The sequence below is a fragment of the Lissotriton vulgaris genome, chromosome 6 (assembly GCF_964263255.1).
Source record: "Lissotriton vulgaris chromosome 6, aLisVul1.2, whole genome shotgun sequence".
Classification (NCBI taxonomy): Eukaryota; Metazoa; Chordata; class Amphibia; order Caudata; family Salamandridae; genus Lissotriton; species Lissotriton vulgaris.
This window is the reverse complement of record NC_141694.1, coordinates 1,866,280,064-1,866,302,661: the sequence shown is the minus strand read 5'-3', so window position 1 is coordinate 1,866,302,661 and position 22,598 is coordinate 1,866,280,064. Positions and strand designations below refer to the sequence as shown.

General features: G+C 42.0%; 1 protein-coding gene across 4 annotated transcripts in view; it reads right to left on the bottom strand.

The window, feature by feature from the left end:
• Positions 1 to 330: 330 nt before the first annotated feature.
• The window catches only part of LOC147709692 (uncharacterized), a 156,887-nt gene continuing 134,619 nt past the window's right edge, over positions 331 to 22,598 (bottom strand). For all 4 annotated transcript variants that reach the window (XM_086928204.1, XM_086928205.1, XM_086928206.1 and 1 more), the window contains 3 exons: positions 21,719 to 21,868; positions 9,956 to 10,105; positions 331 to 629 (listed from right to left, as the gene is read on the bottom strand). In XM_086928204.1, the coding sequence (XP_086784330.1) occupies positions 589 to 629; positions 9,956 to 10,105; positions 21,719 to 21,868 (341 nt within the window). In that variant the 3' untranslated portion in view covers positions 331 to 588. The remainder of the gene's footprint in view (positions 630 to 9,955; positions 10,106 to 21,718; positions 21,869 to 22,598) is intronic.

The window sequence follows — 22,598 nt, the reverse complement described above, 5'->3', positions numbered from 1 at the left end:
ATTGCACTTTCAGATTGCAATTTATCATTGTGCTACTCAGGAAAGCACTGCTCTTTTTAACCCCTTCCATGCGGCCGCGATTCTGCGCCTGTGCGGCAGAATCGCGAGTGGGCGGGTTGATGACGGCCCCCAGCCGTCTTCAGCACACGAGCACCGTAGTGCATGACGGCTGGGGGTCGTCATCAGCATGGAACGTGTTAAAACAACACATAGTAACATGCTGTAGTAGTTTCTTATTGTTGAAGGAGGTAGCTCTCCATTCTATAACAAAAATACTACAACACGTAGCTGTGGCATTTAATGAAAGAATGAATTCTGGGACAGTACTGCTAATTTTTGTAAGCCTTTATGTTGTGATGTTATTGAGCAGGGCTAGTAATCAGATGTCATTGTCCCAGGACCCAGCAACAGAGACATGAAGACAGGAGATAGAACAACATTCTCCTTCCTGTGATGTACAATCTTGAACAAGTCCTTCTGTGAGTCCTCACTGCCCGTTTCAAATGTAGAGCGGTTCCAAAAACACCATCATCATATCAAGATGAGTGTGAGCCGCCAGCCACTGCTGCTCATCTGAAGCTCCAGTGGTCATGGCTTGGTTCCCTGGTCCTCTTCAGGGACTGGAAGCCCTGTAACCATGAAAGAGGAAAGCAGCGTCAATGAGAGAAGATTTACACTCAACACTGGAAACAGATATCAATTTCACTCTGCATGATAATGTACAGTGTACAATATCATTCTGCATATCATGGCATCCCTAATACACCGTTGAACATTTCCAAGCACTTTTACAGTCTAATCAGATGGCGCGGTCTCACAGGGTAACCACCGTGGGTGATCTGGACAGTGCGGTCAACGCAGAGTGGTTTTAGAGTGTGGGCAAACCAACCACGACAGGGTCTGCTAACAGATTTGTGAAATGTGTCTTTCACATTAATCCCTTCTTGCAAGTTAATATCTATTGCAGGACGCATGGCATAAGCATTCTATGTATGGCGGAGTGACAGGTACACATTGAAAGTGTATTAGCACTGTATGTGTAGAGGGTGTTGAACACTTTACAGATTCTGGACAAGAGTAATGCCAATATTTACCGATACAATGTCTATATGTCATGTGCAAGACCTTCAACCAGTTCTAATGCTTTTGTCAACAGTGCTTTGCTCGCAAGGATCCACTGACCCACACATACAGTTGTAAAAGTGAAAACATCACTTCCCAGATCTTAACCCCTTCCACGTGGGGCAAAATCCCCAGCGGTGCGGAAAGGGAGGGGCCGCAGTACTCATGACAAGTCCAGCTCATCATGCTGCACAGTGGAGCTGTGCCCATGTCGAGCTGGACTCGTCATGACTCCGCCCACTCCAAAAGAACGCCCGCACATGCGGGGAATTAGCCTCGCCTGGGAGGGCCGCAGCAGTTATGACGAGCTGAGCTCATCATAAGCATGGAAGGGGTTAAGTAAAATGCCAATAGTGGTTAAATGTGTCACGCTTCATAGTAGGGGCATAACATGGTATGAATTACTGCACATTTGCTAGATCACTCACTGAAATGTGAAGAGTGCATAAATTTGCCAGGTTTCTGAGAGAAGTTTAATCAATATTTGATGCAATGCAATGCAGCAAGATAACTCAAACTTAAATAGGGTAGGCACTCTCCAAGTGCGCATGACAGTTTGGCCGCCCGTCTTGAGGTGGCCAATTAGTCATGTGCACATTTGCATGCTCTACACTGGCTACAATTCACAGCCTGATGGAGAACATATACAGGCCCCTGTTCCCATCTGAGCACTGAACCACGGCGCTCAGACTATTCACAACGCTACTGTCAGCAGTGTCATGATTGGCTAGAAGATTCTAGAAGAGAGGGTGCTTCCTGTTCCTGCATCGTGGCAAGGAGGACGGAGGAGAGGCAGCTGCTTCTAAGGTAAGTTTAAATGTCCTTTCCTTTTCTTTTTTAACCCCCCGCCCCACCACTGCTGCCCAATGCAGCCGATACTCGTACTGGGGCATTTGTGACTTCCTGGTACCAATGTAGGAGACCTTGCACCTTGGCGCATGGGTGACAGCTTTACGCCAGGATTGCTTTTGTGCAGGAAGGGAAACCTTCCCGCCTAAACACAATCCTTAGAGGCATTGTCCTCGATTTAATTGTGCTGAAGAATAAAGATATTTCTCATTGTGGCACCTGCATTGGGCATACCTACAATTTTGACGCATTACCAGGTTTATATGTCTTGGTGAATCCGAGATGCAGCAAAATACATGGTGGGTGCGTGGAAACACCCACTTTCCACCCATGTAAAACATTCACGGCGCAGGGAAGCGCAATGCAGTGACTATCAGTGCCTTGCATTATTCCAATTTACCAAGCTACACAAGGTGGGTTTGCAATGCTTGGTAAATCTGACTAAAGGATGGCGCTACCCTTGTGTCACCCTGCATGACGCAAGAGCAACATAGTCTTTTGATCAATCTTGGCCCAGGTACCTAATAAAGCAACATTATCAAATCGGATGGGTAATTATTCCACAAAGTACCATAGTGTGGGCCCCTGGACGACAACTACATGTTTTAGAGCTTTTAGGATGGATTAGGATAGTGAACTGTGCACAGAGGTTATTATCTTCTTACATAATAAGGGGCGTAACTGAAAGCTGGCAGATGCACCGCAGTGAGCCATATTTAGAGATCAGAGCCTGCCTTGTGGAGATTTCAGGCCTTTGGAGAAACTGGCACCAAAAGGCTTCCCTCAAAGCACTGGAGCTTTTCAAGAATGTCAAACAATTCTCTTGCCTGGCACCTTGGGTGTTTTCAACCAAGTTTAGGGCCGACTCGGGTTCGCCATTGACCATCAGCGTAAGGTTTTGCTGGTGGACCCTTGGCTGTTCACTCATTCCCGATAGAGTGGTGGATGGAGTATGCTGATCACCTAACTCTAAAGCTGAAGGTCCTGAGCCATTAAGCATGCACTAAACCAGTCAGACTGAGCGAGGCACTATACTGGAAGACATAGGTAGGAAAACAAAATGCCAAGGCTGTGCTTCAGAGAGTGTACCAGAAGCCCAGCAAACACTGTCAATGGAGTGGGCGGGAATAACCCGGGTTAATCTGAGACAAATGCTGCACTGGAATAAAAACAGCATATTATGCATGCACTGGGAAAGTTTTTTCCATTAGAAAGCTGTATAAACATTGATAAAATACTGATTTCCAAAATTTGCATAACAATAGAAAAACACCAGTAGAACATCACTAAAAAAAAGTAAAAAGAAACAAAAAAGAAAGCTCTATGTGCATTGCATCTGAAGAGCAACTAGAGTAAAGGAGACCAAGACCATTCCATTAAATCTACCTCCTTGCAGAAATGCACATGATAAACTTCCACACATCTGTTGTACACAGGGTTACATTCAACATATATTGTAGGAAAAGTACTTTAATTTCAGGGGCAATTGTTCTAACTTTACTTTGGGCCATTCTGAAACACTTACAGCTAGATTCATCATTGTCCGTTTTGCGAGTCCTTAATAGCGATTATTAAGGAATCGCTATTAAGGACTTGCAAAACGGGATTCATGTAGGAATCGCTAAATAAATTGCGATTCCTACACATTCCTTATTTGCGATTAGCAAATTGCTAATCGCAAATAAGGAATAACTCCCCATTCATTCCTAAGGGCCCAAAGGCCCATAGGAATGAATGGGGAGTTATTCCTTATTTGTGATTAGCAATTTGCTAATCGCAAATAAGGATGCAATTTCAAGGGTGCCAGGGGTGTCCAAAGGACACCCTGTAGCACCCCTGAAATGTGAATTTAGACTTATGTTGCGCACACACATGTCCAAAGGACATGTGCGTGTGTAACATACAACTGAGAAAAATGCACAAAAGTGCATTTTTCTCAGTTTTCGCTATTTACCACGAAGTCAGACTTCGCAGTAAATAGCGGCAAAAAATAGCGAAATCTCAATTTTTTTATGGTTCATGAATAGCATTTAAGGAATCTCAAATTGAGATTCCTTAAATGCGATCGCAATTTGAAAAATTGCAATTTTTTGCGATTTTTCAAATTGCGAGTTCATGACCCATTGATGAATTCCAAATGCCATTTTTGCGTGCGCAAACGGCCGAATTCAGCAATTCGCACCGTTTGCGCCCGCAAAAATGCTTGATGAATCTAGCTGTTACTGTTTTTCAAAATATGCTGTCAACTCTTAGTGGTTAAGGCATCATTAGCAAAGTGAACAGGATAACCTTACACAGTGTAAAGTATAACCTCGAGTTCACCGTGTGCGAGGACCTCACAGTATAAAAGGTAGTCAGGTATTCGCGATTACCTGACTACCTTTTATACTGCGAGGTCCTCGCACACGGTGAACTCGAGGTTATACTTTACACTGTGTAAGGTTATCCTATTCGCAATTGCCACTCGGCACCTCACGGACAGGAGGTGTACACCTCAAATTCCCACTAATTTGTTTTACCTTGTTGACCCAGGGTCCACTTTTTTGAGTACCACGGTCCTTTCTTTGTTTCATTAGCAAAGATCCACAACTTCTTTTTTATATGTGGCAATCTTGTGAGGTTGACGTATGTCACTTGGTGCTACCTGGTTTTTTGCAAAGAGCTAAATTTTTACCAATCTCCGCGAGCAAGGGTTGGACGCAATGGGCTGTATCATGATGGGCTTTACTGGCGCAACACAGAACTGAGTGAATGTTTTAATTACTTTTCTGAGATTTACAAAAGATTTGCACTGGGTTTGCCTAACAAAATTGAAGTAAGCCGGTGCAAACTTTTTTTTTAACTTACTTTCCATTGCAAAACTTGTTTTATACAGAGAAGTTGCCTAAACGTAATGAAAAGCAGTGCAAAGGAGGATACAGGAGCGTTCCTATTCAATTCTATTTTGATGAACAACTCTATCTACTAACAATAGTAAACAGAGTTTTGCACCAAAAAATAACACTACTTCAAAGCGGTAAACAACGATTACCACAAATCATTTATCCCGCATACCATCACCCTGCATACCATGACAACGCAATTACCATTACTCCGCAATCCCGTTACAATGCATGGCATTACATTTTATATGCTTTTACCGCACATGCTTTTACAACGAAATATGTTGTAAATGCATGAAAGGTTAAAGCGTATTTTCTTTAAATGTAAGTATAGGGTTTAGGGTTGGGAGTATATGTTAAGGGGGTTCAGGGGTAATTTTAGAGTTATGTGTATGTTTGGGTTATGGGCTGCTGGGGTATTTTTAGGGTTTAGGGTGGGTTTACGTTTTGGGGTGCTGGGGTATTTTAGGGGTCCAGGGTGCGTTTAGGTTTTGGGGTGCTGGGGTAATTTTAGGGGTCATGGTGGGTTTGGGTTTTGGGGTGTAGGGGGTAATTTTAGGGTTCAGGGTGCGATTTGGTTTTGGGGAACTGGGGTATTTTTAGGGGTCAGGGTGTGTATAAGGTTTTGGGGTGCGAGGGAATTTTTGGGGTTCAGGGTGCATTTAGCTTTTGGGGTGCTGGGGTTATGTTAGGGGTCAGGGTGAAATCGGGTTTTGGGGTGTAGACAGTAATTTTAGGATTCAGGGTGTGTTTAGGTTTTAGGGTACTGGGGTATATTTAGGGGAAAGGGCAGGTTAGAGTTTTGGGGTGCCGGGGGTATTTTTAGGGTTCATGGTGCGTTTAAGGTTTTGGGAGCCCCACATTTCTACAAAACCAAACCACAAAATCACAAATCATATACATTTTGCATACTTTGGGGGATTTGTATCTGTTTCTTGTTACTTGGGGTCCCATGGCCTCGTGGCTGGCACACTATATTTCACACACTGACATTTTGTTTACCGATATGACAGGGGCACTAGAAAGAACAGCAAGCATTCCTATTGTGGAGTAGATTTAGATCAGGAGTAATTTACTAAGTATAGGTACCATGATTACCTACATACATTTACGGCTTGATCTTGGGGTACCTATTCATGTCTTTCTCTGAATGCATTGATGAAAACATATGATGGGGTAAAAGTTGATGGTATTGTTATTACAGAAGTCAGAGCGTTTTGGTGCATGGCATAAATATTAGAAATTAAAATTACGGATTACATGAGCGTGGCCTTTCTGATTTCTACACCTGGGATTTAAAAAAAACAATTAAATTAATGTATTTCAGTGATATCCAAAGAATGGTCCTGAGAGGGGCTGGTCTCAGACCAAGACACTTTCTTAGATGTGGTGGATCCACATAGTAATTGTTTTAACTTTCAGAACAAGCCAAGGAGTCAATGGATTGAGTGGTTTGTCTTGTGTAACTGGGCTGATGAAGGTTTTTGTTTCACTGTTAATGCCAATGTGGCTATTTTGTTGGAAAGGTACAAAGCTGTATTACTTAGGACTGAATACAAATTGTCTGGACCTACAAGCTCAGAGACTGGTACTGCAGCTTAGAGCTTCCTTTACATGGCAACACTTTCTCTTTCTATATGATTTACAGTACTCTCTGAAAAGGGTGTTTGGGAAATATGTTTTTGAACAAAGCCAGAAGGTCTGCAAATGTTTGCATCAACCATTAGCACTTCAGTAATGGGTTACAACAGTAACCATGTGGTGGCTACTTCCAGCTATATCAACGGACCTACTACTTTCTCCAACAGAGAAGGGGCTGATATTCTCCATGCAGCAGAGAATAAGAAAAAGATCTTTCTCAAGGTCAACATTCCATTTCTTTCACCTTTTTTACGTGTTGCAAAATATGTGTTTATTCGAATTTAGCAAGTAATTTAAGATAATCCCTGGGTTCTTCAAACAGTACACATTTGTTTAAAAGCAGTTTTTCTCTCCTTTGTAAGGTTTTCTCTAAAGACAATTAATGTCTGCGTGGGAAAAACAGAGGCATATAAAATATTTGAAAGCTTCTTTCCAAGGGAGCCACAGAAGAGAGCTCCCTCCAGCCAAAGTGTGTTTGTGGCAAAATGAGTTTGAAAATGAAAAAGGAACGAACAAAGAACCGCCACTTCAAAATGGAAGTCATTATTCTTCTACGAAAAGCTCTTTTTGCAGGGAGAATGGCTGGTGAAGCTACACCACAAATATTCTTACCTATATTTTCTAATTTGCCTGGAACATAGGAGGTTCTTTTAATGTATTTTCCACACCAGGGTTTACCAGTTTAAATGTCACCCCTTTGGTTTTGTTGGGCCACAATGGTAGGGATTTTGCAATTGCCTACTAAGCCCTATTTTTATAACCCCCCGCATTGTTACCAAGTATGCTAAAGGAATGCAGAATACCATCTACAGAGTTATAGTGGCCTTAGACAAAAGGTACTGAGAAGAAAATAAGATAACATGGTGGCAAAACTATTTTGTTGCTCCGAATAGTTTTACCATCTTCACCAGATATCCAGATTTAGTCTTAGTCACTTGCCAGTCAGTAGAGATGAAATCCTTGATGTGACCAGTGCTCAACCTGTTGGGACATACTCTATAAAACAATTCTCAATGGATATCAATTATTTAGATAGATTGTAGTCTCCTTTGGCCGTTCAATTTTGTCAAGAACAAGGAATGTTTCACTGTTCTTTTGTGGCTGGACATCTCGTCCTTGGTTTAATATATAAACCATCTTGAAGTGCCAAGCCTAAACCCCGGTAGGATTTGGCAAATGTATTTTGGCACTCCTGTCACAATCAAAAAATATCAGTTGAACTAAATTTCTTCCTGGCATCCACAGGGTGGAATGGCTTCTGGTTGCAGTCCGGGTACCTTCATGAACGAAGACTTCATATGGTAGTTTACCAAACCTTGAATCATCAATATGGCCTGAAATTATATTTGTATTATTTTTGAACACACAATTGCCCCACTTTTACAGTATAGTTTTTATATAGACATATTCTTGCAAGATTAGTTGGTTTTCTTCCACTTGTCATGATTTCCAGGTGCCTGGCTCAGATTGATATATGGAAGGCATTGCTTGGTCTAATTTCCTAATTCACTATGGCTCAGGCTTTGTTCCAATCTCTCGCTGCAAAACGGCCATACATATTCCTATTTTTCTACCTTCGCCTCCTCTAAGATCCCCTTAGCAAGAGTCACAATCATTCCGATCTGCTAAGCCACAGCTGATGGCTTCAAAATGTCTGGTATTCTTGGTCACTAATGGGCCTTTTGACTTCAGCTGCTAGCCTAATGACATCTTCCTGGACCCAGGTGACATCAAGACTTAAAGTAAAGCTTGGCAGGCTTAGAGTTGGTTGATGTGTGCAAATGAATCACTATCACTCATTGGCATCCTACGGCAAATCTTTCAGAACTAAGAATGGCTACAGATCCGCTGTTCTGCTGGACCTAAGATTTGCTTTTTGAGGAAAATCTCACAGGGGGACATCCTTTAGTCTGCAAATTGATGATTGGTACCAGACAGTCAACCCTCTAAACTCCATTGTTCCTCAACATGGGATGCTAAGCCAATTCAGCAAATGTTGCAAACATGGTCTGACAATGTCTCCCTATCATTGCAAAGCAAACTTCCGTGATCTTCTTTATTTCCTTTTGAGCGAGACTCAAATGATAGTCCTCCAGGTGTTTCTACAAGACATTTTTCCCCTTCAGAGTTTCTGTTTTTAGATACATGAATAATGCCTTCTCTAGTTTTGATTAGCCTTACTTTCCTTCCCATTCAAAGTTGATTGAAGTGTGACCTTAAACAATAAAGACTACCTATTTAGGAATGTCCTCTTATGCAATGGTTAATCTTCATGAAAAAAACATGCTCCTGTATCTTTTCCTACTTTAGCCTGATGTACTAAGGCTATATATTTGGCTGAAAAGATACAACATTATTTGGGGCTCTTTCCACTAGACGAAATTTGGCCGTCCGAGTCTTCTCACCTAAAAGAGGGTTCGTGGAAATTCTTGGATCTGCAGATTGGACTGGAGTATCATCATTCAGAGTGTTTTATTGGAAACCAGTGGCTCACGCCTTGTTAATAGTTGTCAAAGGGGTTTAAACAAGTATAATATGATCCTCTAATTCTGTGTTAAAATGTAGATTTTCCAATCTCAAATAGAAAAGGAAAGTCTTGATTTTAATAAAGACACAGAGATCAATGTTGTCTCTCTAATGTTGACATCTTTATCTATACTATAAATGCTTTTGATTTATTATTTCAGCTTCAATTGCAATTATTCATGTTTCTTCCTGAGGCTGCATGTCATCTGAATGCAGTACGCTCAAGTGTCCAGTCTCCTGGATGTTCCTGATGAGTCGTCTGGGAATAAATAAAAAAAAACTATTGTTTGTTGGGTTTCTCCAACAGAGTTTAATCTGTCTTCTCATCAAGAAAAGCGGCTGTTATGCCCTGAATGGACTAAGCTCATGGCTGATTAATGGTTTATCAGTACCCACCAATACAAAATAGTTTGTTATTGTTTTTGAATTCTGACAAACAAGAAATGTAAACTTTCAGTGCTACTGAATTTGTTTGTATTCTCTTGGTGCTTATTCCCATCATGCAGCACGTTGGCATTGTTGGTCTCTTTTGTATGTAGACAGTGTCATCAAAGAGCAAATCAGAAGCAGACCCCACTTCTGTACATACCCAGAAGAAGATCAAAGTCCCTCCCAGAAAGAAAAATGGCTGACTACAACAAACAATAAACATAGCAGCAGGAGGTGTGGTCGCTTACACAGAGTGATCATCTGAATGGCTGTGTATAATTGATGATTGACTTGCTGACTACATGTCACTGGTGATAATTTCAAACAGATATTAAATTCATCATCTGGTATGAAAGATGTTGATATATTAAATCTACCACCTGGGGCAAGTGTAAAGACGAATATGTATATTAGGTCCCTTGCATAGCTAGCCCAATGTTTTGATGAAATCATGTACATGGAATTTTAAAATCGTGTAATGGATCCACTGTCATTCAACTTCTTACCCACAAAGTTGGCAGGTTGACGGCACTCCCGCCCCTTCGGTCTATCACAGCATCTTTCATTTCCTGGGCAGTCCTTGTCATTATTACATTTGTTGCAGATATCTACTGTTTCAGGAACATTTGTCACCTTTGTGCACTCACCCATTTTTTCTGGAATATAGAATAGAAAAAGCATTTTCAACATTGTGATCTTCAAATATTAATGTAGTCTGGAACCTGATGCCCCGATGTAGAATCTTCTGACCAATTAGACTCCACCCACCACTTGACCATTCAGCCTGCTGACTCGCAGTGAACTCATGCCTGCACTCTGCTCTTGTCCAGATTGTATCCACTTGCAAAGAATGCTACAGCAGAGCAAAAACATTGGCATGATTGAGTGTTACGTGGTATTCCCAACCACAAGTGTTTTCTATGTAGGTTAATTCCTTTGACATGCATGCAAAAAGGACTTGCCAAACATGTGGGCTCAATTCTTTTGTTTTTCTCAACTAATTCTTTCTGATGAACCATATATGATCTATTGCCTTGCTAGGTATTTATCATTCCATGCACTTCACCTGCAAAGTTAGCATGCCCTCCAATCCAAAGTATTGTATTACAATAATGGTGTGAACAATGCATCCCAAAAGATGGAACTAATCGGGAAGAGTTGATATATGTACAAACATTATGTAGTACTAGTAACAAACTAAGGATACATGCTTGAAAGGAGACAGCGCTCAGGCTTACAGATTATACGTCCTTTGGTAAGGGGAAGCGTTTTGAGGGGCAGGATTCACAGACCCCTCAAGAACAGTGTCCTCTGATGGAACCTTGGGTCTACATTTAGGAAGAGAAGATGCTGGGGTCTTAACATTTGTATATAAATCGAAAGACAGGGAGTTGCAGACCCAGTTTCTCACTTGAGAAAGGCAGGCTCTTCTACTTGGTTGAAGTCAATGGCTGTGATGTTCACATTGCCACTTCTAGGCAATTGCGTGGCTTGGCTGTCTACCAAGGTAACACTAGCAGTGGGCACCAGTTGGCCCCTACCATCAGCAAATGTTTCCTGCATGTCACGGACATGGCAGCACTAAAAGTGCATCTTCTCCTAATGTATCCCTGTAGTTTCAGATGCCACACCATTGGTCAAAGGAATTTTCCATGATGGGGTAGAAATATGTGAGAACTCAAAGGTAACAAGTAATCACCATGATGCAAGGGAAGCTGATATGTCTAAATGGGTAGCTGTGTTTTTAAGAAAAGGTTCAGCCATTCCTCCTGCAAGTTATATATTTGCTCTGAAAGGGACATTAAATTACATCACCTATCACTCCAGTCTAGACGTAAGGAACACAGAGTTCTTCAGGGCATCAAAAGAGCCCTTTGAGCTATCCCATGGGCCTATGCATGTCATGGATGCTTAGGGATGTTTTCCCAACAATAGCTCTACTTCTCCTTAGAATAGACACGGTCAAACAGCGCCTGTAGGCCTGCTTATTCATACAGGGAGAGACAGTTTCTCCTCTGGTGCAGCTCCAGCGACAATCAAGGGAGGACGGAACCAATTTTCCACAAGTAGTTTCTCTTTGCCGCTGGACAACTACTTGAAGCCACGGCCCACGAGAAGCAAAAATCCATGCTAGCCTCCCCAAAGCCTGCACTGGTTAACTTCAAATCTTCCACTTGCAAGTAAGGAGTGCCTTGAGGCAAACACAGCCTAATGTACATCATTCAATAGAAAACCTATCTTCCCTCGGACTGTCTCTCTCTCTCTGACAGCCACCTATGGGAGAGGATTGTAACTAGGGAGGTCACTCTCTATCCCAGTTCTTCAATGCCTCCATCCAATGGTGAATCAGCATCCTGAGCAGTTCATCTGTAGGTGTGGAAACCTATTTCTTGCATTCAAGCCAGAGCTTAAACTATGCCAGAGCAGCTGCCTCAGAATATTACTACACTTTCCTCAACTAAAAATTCAGAGTTTGCAGGCTTCTCCCATTAACCATGTGCTTTTGTGCCCACTACCACACCAGTTTGTGCTGAATTTCTGATTGATCATGCACATATCTTTTTAATTTTTCTTGCATCTGTATGGAGATTTAAGGGGTAAGCCTTTACTGCTATACACCCAAGGAAATGCCATCCACAGTGGAAGTGATCCTCAGTTCCCAGAGAGTAATAAACTCCTAGAGTCTGACCACATTATTATTTATAGCATCACTGAACTTTACAATTGTTGCTGTCTTTTCCCCTCACCTTCAATACCAGCCTTCCGTTTTTTCACTTTAACCTTATGCTTGGCAAGGTGTCCATCATTTCATCTCTGCCTTCTTCCTCCAACCCCTAACTGCCATATATCACATGCTGGAGACCAGATAGCTATGAGATCCCCATCAGTCACAGTGCAACCATCTTTGTCTAGACTCTTTGCCTGTGAAAGCACCTCTGGTTATTCACGGTTTCACAGTCCCCAGGACCTCATCTTCTTCAAACTAGCTCCTAACTGAGCACCATCATGTGAATCTAAGTGTCGGAGTGCACTCCGTGGTAGGATCAAATTAATTTGTCTGAGCTGTGTGCATGCCTATATTTATGTCATACCTTTTTGCCTCTGCATCCTATATAAAAGTTTATTTACCAATACCAACAAACCCACCAAGATTGAAGACAAACATATCCAACCAAAAAAGTTTAACATGTGGTCAGTCCCCAAGTGAAGATGGGTTGTAATATATTTGTGAAAAAAATGATAAACGCTTTGTTTTAACTTTTCCCAGTGTGAAGTATAGTCTAGTGGAATTATCTCTGCTATTAGTGATAGTATGAAGGTGAATTTTAGCCAACCGATTCTCATCCAAAGGAGACCCATTCACTGGAAAATGTGTGCTAACCAAATGCATCACAGGGAGCTCCAACAGCTGCAAAGAGATCTTCTTGATTATCAAGAACTTCACCACAACTCCAGCCTCCATCATGGTATTACACCCTCACAAGAACTCTGCGACAAACTATCCAACTTCTTTCACAACAAAATCGCAAACATCTACAGAAACTTTTCACACCAACCAGACCTCAGTGATCACACCGCAGACCTACCCATCACCAACCAAGGCCACCTGACCAAATGGAAAACTCTCTTGAGAGAAGACACAGCATTGACAATGCAAACAATGCATTCAAGAAACCTATTCCCTCACCACATTTATAAACTTGGAGCATAACCCATCAGCACCACCTTCACCCACATCATCAACACCTTCATTGCACCTGAAACATTCCTGGAAGACAAGAAACATTCAGGGGCCAGCACCCTCCTCAAGAAGCCATCAGCCGACCAAAGTCAACTGAGCAAATCCCATTCTATCTCCCTCCTTCCCAACCCAGCCAAAGTAATAGAGAAAGCCATCCACAGAAGAAGTACCTGAGTAAGCTCAAAGTGTAACCAGAATGACGCAGGTGCCCTCTACCCATTCCAACTACCCCAAGCACTTTAAGAGTACTGCTCATGCTGGTTTGCACTCATCCAGTCCCTGATTTCCCACTCCAAGCACTGCAAAGATTAAGCCATGATCATCAGTTCCACAAAACATTAAGGAGTACCTGGGTGCTACATGCTCACAAGTACAAATTATGGGGTATATTACCTTATCTTTCACACAGCGTAGTGCAGCAGGCAAATTTGCTGTGCTAGGTTGTGCAAAAATGCTCCATATTTACTAAGATATAGAGGATTTCTGCTCTCTCCATGGGTTGACACACTTGGTGCTGCCTAGCACCAGTGCAGGCACCTGTGCACCAGATTACAAGGGAGAATGCCGTACAGGGAGGATTGTTTTTGTACAGAATGGAAAACCTGCACAAAAACAACCCTGAGAGGAATGTTCCTCTTTCTATGTGTGATGCGGAATGCCTAGTGCACAGAAAGAGTAAGTATCACGGAGAAATATAGATATTTTTCTTGGCACACGTCACTTGCAAAAGCGTAGCATGTTGACGCATTGCCAAGTTTACTAATTTTAGTAAATCTGGGAAAATAGTGATATGCAACAAAATGAAACAAAAGCTGCAGTGTTGCATTACATTTCTATACAAAGCCACATAGATGGCACAAATCGCCCCTTGAATGGCTTTGTACATATTACTGTAGACTTTGCATTGTCCTTGCTTCGCCTTGTGTGACACAAGGATAACGCAGGGGCTTGATAATTTTCTACCCAAATGTGTGGTCCAGCTTAGCTACAGATCACGTGGCAACAATGAGCCCTGAGTAACTGTTCTGGGCAACAATGTGGCTTCAAAAGAGTAAGAGGATAAAAATACAGATTAATGGCAATTTAATTCAAAAGATTTGAACTAGACTAAGACTGTAACTGCCACACCAATGTCATCCATGGCAATGAAATGTGCCTATCAGGGCAGAGACACAACCACTATTTGCTTGCAATTGCAGAACATATAGAACTGCAGGGAACCTGCTGATGACAGTAACTCCGCATTGAAAAAGTAGTTGATTAAGATTTAAGAAGATCATCAGCAGATCTCCCCCATACATCTAAGATGTTTTGCCATTGCAGGGAGGTTGGGGGAGCCTGCAGGGTCCAATATATATGTATATATATATATATATATATATATATATATATATATATATATATATATATATATATATATATATATATATATATATATATATATATATATATATATATATATATATTCACTGAAAAAACCATAGGTTTCACACCAGTTATAGTTAGGAATTAGCATTTAAAAAACCTATTAAATTCACTGACAAAACCATAGATTTCACACCATTTATAGTTAGCTGGAAATTTTACTGACATAAAACCATTGAAATTCCCACGTTATAGTTAGTTGGACTCACTATAACTTGCGCGCCTGTAATGCACTGCTGATGACGTCACATATTACATCACTCATGACATGGTCAGTGACATCACTCATGACATCACTGATGACACCATCCAGTGAATGTGTGTCTTTCTGAAAAATAAATGTGTTTTATATATGTATTTGTAAAGGTCGATGGAAGAATAAATGTTTAAATAAGTGTGTAAATGGATTTTTTTATAAAAAAAAATTGGTTGGGTAACTGGCTTATTACGTGTATCTTAGTGAATACATATATTAGCGAGTATTGTTTAAATATTTAAATGTTTGTATCAGTGTTTCTCTTTGTGTATAAGTGGCTGCAGGGGTTGGTGACTGACTCACTGTTTGTATGTGTTTTGAAGACAGCATATGTGCAGGACTGTATGGGTGGATGAGTGTGTATATGTGTGTGTTAGTGAGTGAATGACTGTCTCACTAGTGTCTTCATTAGTAACGACATATGTTTTAATCTAGTATATGTGAGTATTGATGTATATAAGTGAGTATAGTATATATAGTGAGAGATTGTAGGAGTTCCTGTTTAAATAAGTATGTGTTTCTATAAGTGATTGTTTAAGAGAGTAAGTATGGGTAAGTTTCCTTAGAAGTAAGGTGGTAGTGTGTGTATAAATGTATATGCAAATAAATGGATGTTCAATAGTTTATTTGCATGTGTGAGTATGTGTGTGAGTAACTTTTGGATGACTGCTGATGTGTAACAGGATGTATAGGTGTATCACTACATATGATGAGTGAGTATATATATGAGTGACTATATAGAACTGTTGGTGAATGAGTGGATGTGTATATAGATGGTGGAATTACTGAATTGGTTGTTGTTACTGGTTTGGGTATCTCCATTTTTTTGAAAATGTTTGTTTCTATTTTTGAATATGTGTTTCAAGCGTTACATTACACTGAAATTAGGTCTGTCACTCTGTCACAAGGATGGTGTCATCAGTGATGTCATGAGTGATGTCACTGACCATGTCATGAGTGATGTAATATGTGACGTCATCAGCAGTGCATTACAGGCGCGCAAGTTATAGTGAGTCCAACTAACTATAACGTGGGAATTTCAATGGTTTTATGTCAGTAAAATTTCCAGCTAACTATAAATGGTGTGAAATCTATGGTTTTGTCAGTGAATTTAATAGGTTTTTTAAATGCTAATTCCTAACTATAACTGGTGTGAAACCTATAGTTTTTTCAGTGAATTTCAAAGGTTTTTTAAATGCTAATTCCTAACTATAACTGGTGTGAAACCTATGGTTTTTTCAGTGAATTTCAAAGTTTTTTTTAATGCTAATTCCTAACTATATAAGACCTGAAAGCCCACCAGGAATCTCCAGTATGCGCCAGGGGACTGCATTGCAGAGAGGTGTAATGAAGCCACAACCCTTTTTACACCTCTCTGCAACGCAGCCCCCGTGCATGTTTGAAGAGGGGGAACTAATTCCCCTTGCATACTGGGGGCCCCTGGGGGCCAATTAGCCCACCTGGAACCTCCAGTATGCGCCAGGGGCTGCATTGCAGAGGTGTAATGAGACTATGCCCCTTGTTACACCTCTCTGCAACGCAGCCCACTGCCGCGTTTGCAGAGGGGGAACTAATTCCCCTTGCATACTGGGGGTCCCTGGGGTCAACTGGTCCACCAGGAGCCTCCAGTATGCGCGAGGGAGCTGCATTGCAGAGAAGTGTAATGAGGCCACACCCTTTTTACACCTCTCTGCAATGCAGGCCACTGGCGCGTTTGTAGAGGGGGGACTAATTCCCCTTGCATACTGGGGGTCCCTGGATCATATCTGCCCAAACACCGATATTCCGAACGATTGTAAATTACTTTTCTTGAGAAACATTTGGATTTGGATTATCATGTCCTATACTTTGGAATTTTTGAAAGACTGACTTTGAGGATGCTATAAATTACTCAAGTCTGCCCGAATTGTGTGGGTAAAATTGATACCTAGTCACTTTGAATAAGAATATACTTATGTCTCGTCTAACATTTGGAAGAAATATCTAATTATATGACAACTGGATACCGACATAACTTGAAGGAAATAAGAACGCCCTGAAGAAGTTCTGTTGTACAGAACGAAACCTTTCGGCTGGCTGTGGTACATAAACTTAAGGAAAATAAAAGCATTTGAATATACACCAAGATTCAGCGCTTCAATAAGGACTCTAAGTGATATGATTTGATTGGACTCATTGTGAAAGTGGTGCTGTGCCAAACTTTGGAATATTCTCCACTACTCTCTACTACTTACTCTCTCCTACTCCACTACTCTCAAATACTCACTGTCTACTACTCATTCTCTACTACTCTACTACTCTCTACTACTCTCTCTCTACTACTCACTCCCTACTACTCGCTACTCACTACTCCCTACTACTCACTATCTACTACTCTCTACTACTCACTCTCTACTACTCTCTCTCTACTACTCACTCTTTACTACTCACTACTACTCTCTACTACTCACTCTCTACTTCTCACTCTCTACTACTGTCTACTACTCACTCTCTACTACTCTCTCTCTACTAGTCTCTACTACTCACTCTACTACTCACTCTCTACTACTCACTACTATTCTCTCTGCTACTCATTCTCTACTACTCTCTACTGCTCACTCTCTACTACTCACTCTCTACTACTCACTCTTTACTACTCTCTACTACTCACTTTCTACTGCTCTCTACTACTCACTCTACTACTTACTCTCTACTACTGTCTACTACTCACTCTCTACTACTCACTCTCTACTACTCTCTACTACTCACTCTACTATTCACTCTACTACTCTCTACTACTCACTCTCTGCTACTCTCTCTACTGCTCTCTACTACTCTCTACTACTCACTCTCTACTCTCTATTACTCACTCTCTACTCTCTACCTCTCTACCTCTCTCTTCTTCTCTCTCTACTAATCTCTACCTCTCTACCGCTACCTCTCTACCTCTCTACCTCTACACCTCTACCTCTCTACCTCTCTCTACACGCACACATATACACATATATGCATATATATATATGCATATGCATTTATATATATATGTATGTGTATGTATAAAAAAAAACAACAAAACATTTTTTTTTTAAACAGCTACTTTTAAAACTGTCATTCTTTTTCCCCATGGTATGCTCCCCGGTATGCTTACCGGTGCGCGTACCGGTGCGCGTACCGGGCGCTCACCCCGCGAAAATCAATTTTTTTTTTAATTTTTTTTTTGCTCCGCGGGGCCCTTTTATGGCCCCCACATCAAACCTAGGGGGTCAAGGGGGGTCTACTCTGCCCCCTTATGGTCATTTCCCTCTTTGTTTTGGCCACCTCTCGTGTCTCGATCCTACCGAGACACAAGATGGCGGCCGCTCCGGACTGTTTAGAATGTTTACAGACATCCCAGAGCCAATCAGCTTTCTGCACGCAAGTCGCGGTAAGCGCCCGGTGCGCGTACCGGTGCGCGTACCGGAGCGCGGCTATAGATATATATATTTTTTTGAACCTTAATTACTCAAAATCCACTGGAGCACATATCTTGAGACATAGCAAAGGCACATCGGGCTACCAGTCCCTACAATTTTGCCAAGTTTGGTGGAAATCCATTCAGCCGTTCGGGCTAAAAGTGAAATCGACCGCCCTATGGAAATTAACATGGGGAAAACGCGTTTTGGGACCCCCCTTTTATCTCGGCCCCCGCTTGACGAATCCCCCCCAAACTTTCAGGGAAGGACCGGAACGCCGCGAGGCCATTTTGAGGGAATTTTCAGGCAGATTCGTCAACCGGCGCCAAAGTTATTCCAAATAGAATTTTCAGATTTAACATTGAAAAAAATCCTAACTATAACTACCTACTGGCGACCGCCAGTAGGTAATATATATATATATATATATATATATATATATATATATATATATATATATATATATTCTTTAGCAATACAATATCCATTGCTCATTTCAGAGCTGCTGGATTTAATTGAAGAACACAAAACTGGAGCAAGGTAATAGTCAAGGAACATGCCTGCCCGAACTACTGTAAAGTTGTGTAAATAACCAGTGCACACAATTATCAGGGGGCGCCACCTCTTGGATGACTGCCAGTTGTGTTTTGCAGCAGTGTGTAGTACTGAAAGCATCATTATACAAATCATCAGTGAGGCTTTGTGTATTCTTCATGGTTGATGATCCTTCCAGAAGGGTGCTGCATTTTTAATTAGAATATGTAATCAAAAATTCATATAAGATAACTCTTTGCATCCATAGCTCATAGCCCCTTTTCTTGGAGGCTCCGGCTTTCTAGAAAAAGTTTGCACTGGACCAACCAATCAATCAAGCATTTGTAGAGTGCACTACTCACCTGTGAGGGTCTCTCAAAGCCCTATGGGGGAGGTGGGAGGCAGCTACTGGTCGAACAGCCAGGTCTTGAGGTGTCTGCTGAAGGTTAGTAGGTCCTGGGTTCGGCGCAGGTGGGTGGGGAGGGTGGTCCATGTCTTTGCGGAGAGGTGGGGAAGGATCTACTGCCTGTGGTTGCTTGGCAGATGCGTGGTACGGTGGCGAGGGCGAGGTGGGAGGACCGAAGCTGGCCATTCGGGGTGTAGAAGGACAGCCGTTTGTTGAGGTATGCTGGTCCTGCGTTGTGGAGTGCTTTTTGAGCATGGGTGAGGAGTTTAAAGGTGATGCTTCTGTTGACCGGTAGCCAATGCAGATCTCATAGGTGGGTGGTGACTGAGGCGAGGGAGTCCGAGGATTAGGCATGCGGAGGCGTTTTTTATGCGTTGGAGTCTCTTCTGTAGTGTAGCCATGGTTACTGCATAGAGGGCATTGCCGAAGTCCAGCCTTCTGCTGATGAGTGCTTGTGTGACTGTTCTACTGGTTTTGGTGGAACTCCCTCTGAAGATCTTGCGGAATGTGCGTAGGGTTTTGAAGCAGGAGGAGGAAACAGTGTTGACTTACTTGATCATAGAGAGCGTTGAGTCCAGGACGAACCCCAGCCACAGGAGTCATCCCATGCGGAGGGGGTGGAGCGGAGGATGAGGACCTCCATGCTGTCTGAGTTAAGTTTCAGTCGGCTGGTCTTCATCCAGTCTGCGACGGCCTTCATTCCTTTGTGGAGGTTGGATTTGGCGGTGGCCCAGTCCTTGGTGAGGGAGAGGATCAGCTGGGTATAGTCGGCGTAAGAGACGATGTTGAGGTGGTGTGCTGGTTTGTGGTCCCAACCCGTGCAGTCACTGGTAGGGAACACAAACCTTGGAACTATACCCTCCCTTCATCATTATTGCCCCCTTCTTTTCCTCCTTTTGAAGGGTGCTTAATGTGCTCTGGTCCTCCACAATAGCTACTCCATTTTATCTTCTCTTACCCTCTGGATCCGCCTGTTTTTATACCGGCTGTGATGATAGGTGCCTCTTTATAAAAACATCATGCAGTACAGCAAGTCTCCTTGCTGTGCTGCACTGAATGGTAAGGAAAGGGCAGCAATGAACCGTACCTAATAGTGTACGGCACTTTCCTATTGTTTACCAGCACTTGGATCCAAGGGTGCATTCGCTGTAAGCAGGATTGTTTTTTGTGCAGGATGGGACACCTCCTGCTCAAGCCAGGCAAGGCCATGAAAGTCTTGCAAATCTAACTTAAGACTTGAGTCGCTCTTGCGCCCCGTTACGTGATGCAGGGCGACGCAACTCTTTGTTAAATATACCCCATAATCAATAGAGGTACAGACTATGACGTGTTACTGATTCACCTGGTTCCTGCCTTTCTGTGTGTTCCCGGGGATATTTTACTTTGTGTCCGGATTCCATATAAGAAAATCATTTTAATAGTCACTGATTCACAAAACCTATGATAGATTGAATCACTATAATACGATATGTTTTGTCAATCGTTCAATTAATGTACCCAAGATAATACCTCTCTATTCTATTAACATATTATAAGTAAGAATACCATAATATCCCTTCCTCCCATTATGATTGTGATGCTAGGTTGACTCCCTAGACTACCCCATGTCTGGTTCAGTCTTTGATATGCATATTCACAAGCAGTTCTATATAGTGTATAAATTGTAAAGATGAAAATATGTTATGATTGAAGTGTTATGTAAAGCTCTCTCCCGTCAGTGAGCTGTGAAGCTGTTAAAGAAATATAATTAAAGTGGATCGTGGCGGGTAAACAATGATCACTGATTGCATCCTCTTTTTTGGGTGCTTGCACAACATCCATCTCTTCTGAAAGATATTAAAGCCTGAGGTGGTTCCAGAATCTGTGCACCAATGTTTGCAATATCAGATCACATTTGTATTCCCTTGTACTCTTTGCACACTTACTGACAATTTATCAACACACTGTATTTGAGACTTTCACCATAACCAATCACACAGCTGTGCCCATAAATCTCACCAGATGAGATGACTACCACTGATCCGGAGTCTTCTGCACATAATCTTGACAAAATAAACATACAAGAGCTGGCCCAAATAAAAATGTTTTGTAAGTAAGTCCTGGACTGACAAGAAACCATCCATCTAACACTCATAGTCATTTCCCCTAACTCACACGTGTGTACTCAAGAGATGTGTGACTCCTGCCCCTGTCACAGCGATCACAGCACACCTGGATCCATGATCAGTGGTATTGAACAGATGTTATAAATCATAAAACATAGTATAAATGTGAGTGCTGTGACTGACATATATACGTTTTAGAGAACTTGCTGCCATGACAACAATGATGTCCCACAGCAGCCCCCTGCCTCAAGATGGATTGTAACACACATGACCCTGTAAAAGTTATATGTAGTCTCTTTCTACTTGCTATCAGTATCTTCACAGGTCCTGCTCTGTTGCCCCCTCCTCCTCTACTCTAACGGAAATGCACCTTTCAGCGCCTTGACACACTTCCGCTGGCAGCCCACAGTGCAGCATTTCTCATCAGCGGCGCAGTTCCAATCATGGTCACAGGAGGGCAAGTAGACGGCAGGGCAGACCAGTGATTTTGAAATATATGATGGACAGACACCTTCATGATCTGCAAAAAAATAAACATATAGTGTCCTTGTTTTCATAGCGGTAATGCAGTAAACAATATTCGTGGAAAGCCAAATACAGCAAGTTTATGAGTTTGGCGGCCAAAAACAAAAGGCCCCGCTCCACAGTCGTGGAGTCTCCAGGGTGCCCTGTGCTCCATGTACACACAGATTAATAATTAATTATGTGCAAACACTGACGATTTTTATAAATCAATGCCAAACAAACCAACACAGGGTCTACTGTGCAGGTGTGGTAGCCATGGGCAATATTCCTGCACTCTCTTTGACTCTTGCTTAATTTGTAAAAAAAGAAGTGCAGGTGCTGAAAATGTTGCCAAGGAGGCCACAGCTCACATCTTCCTCCGGTGAGCCCCACTTTCAACACTCTCACTGCCTCAGTCTCTATCTTCTAACCTTCATCTGTTGTTTGTCCCCTACGTCTTTGCTCTAAGAGTCTATCATCTCACCTCTCTAGTTGTTCATCTTTCTCACACCTGGTGTGTTACCTTATTCCCTGCATTTCTGATTTGCCCTCTATTCATTCTACCCCTGCCCCTTTTTCCTTTCACTTTTATCCATGTTCTGCTCTCTCTCCCTTTGATCTTGGCTCTTTACAATCACTCGTCTAGCAATGATTAACCTTGTCTCCATTTTATAATTTGTCTGCTTTTTTTATCCCCTGTCCTGTTTTCTACATCCTTTCATTCTATCTTCTCTCTTCTTCACATC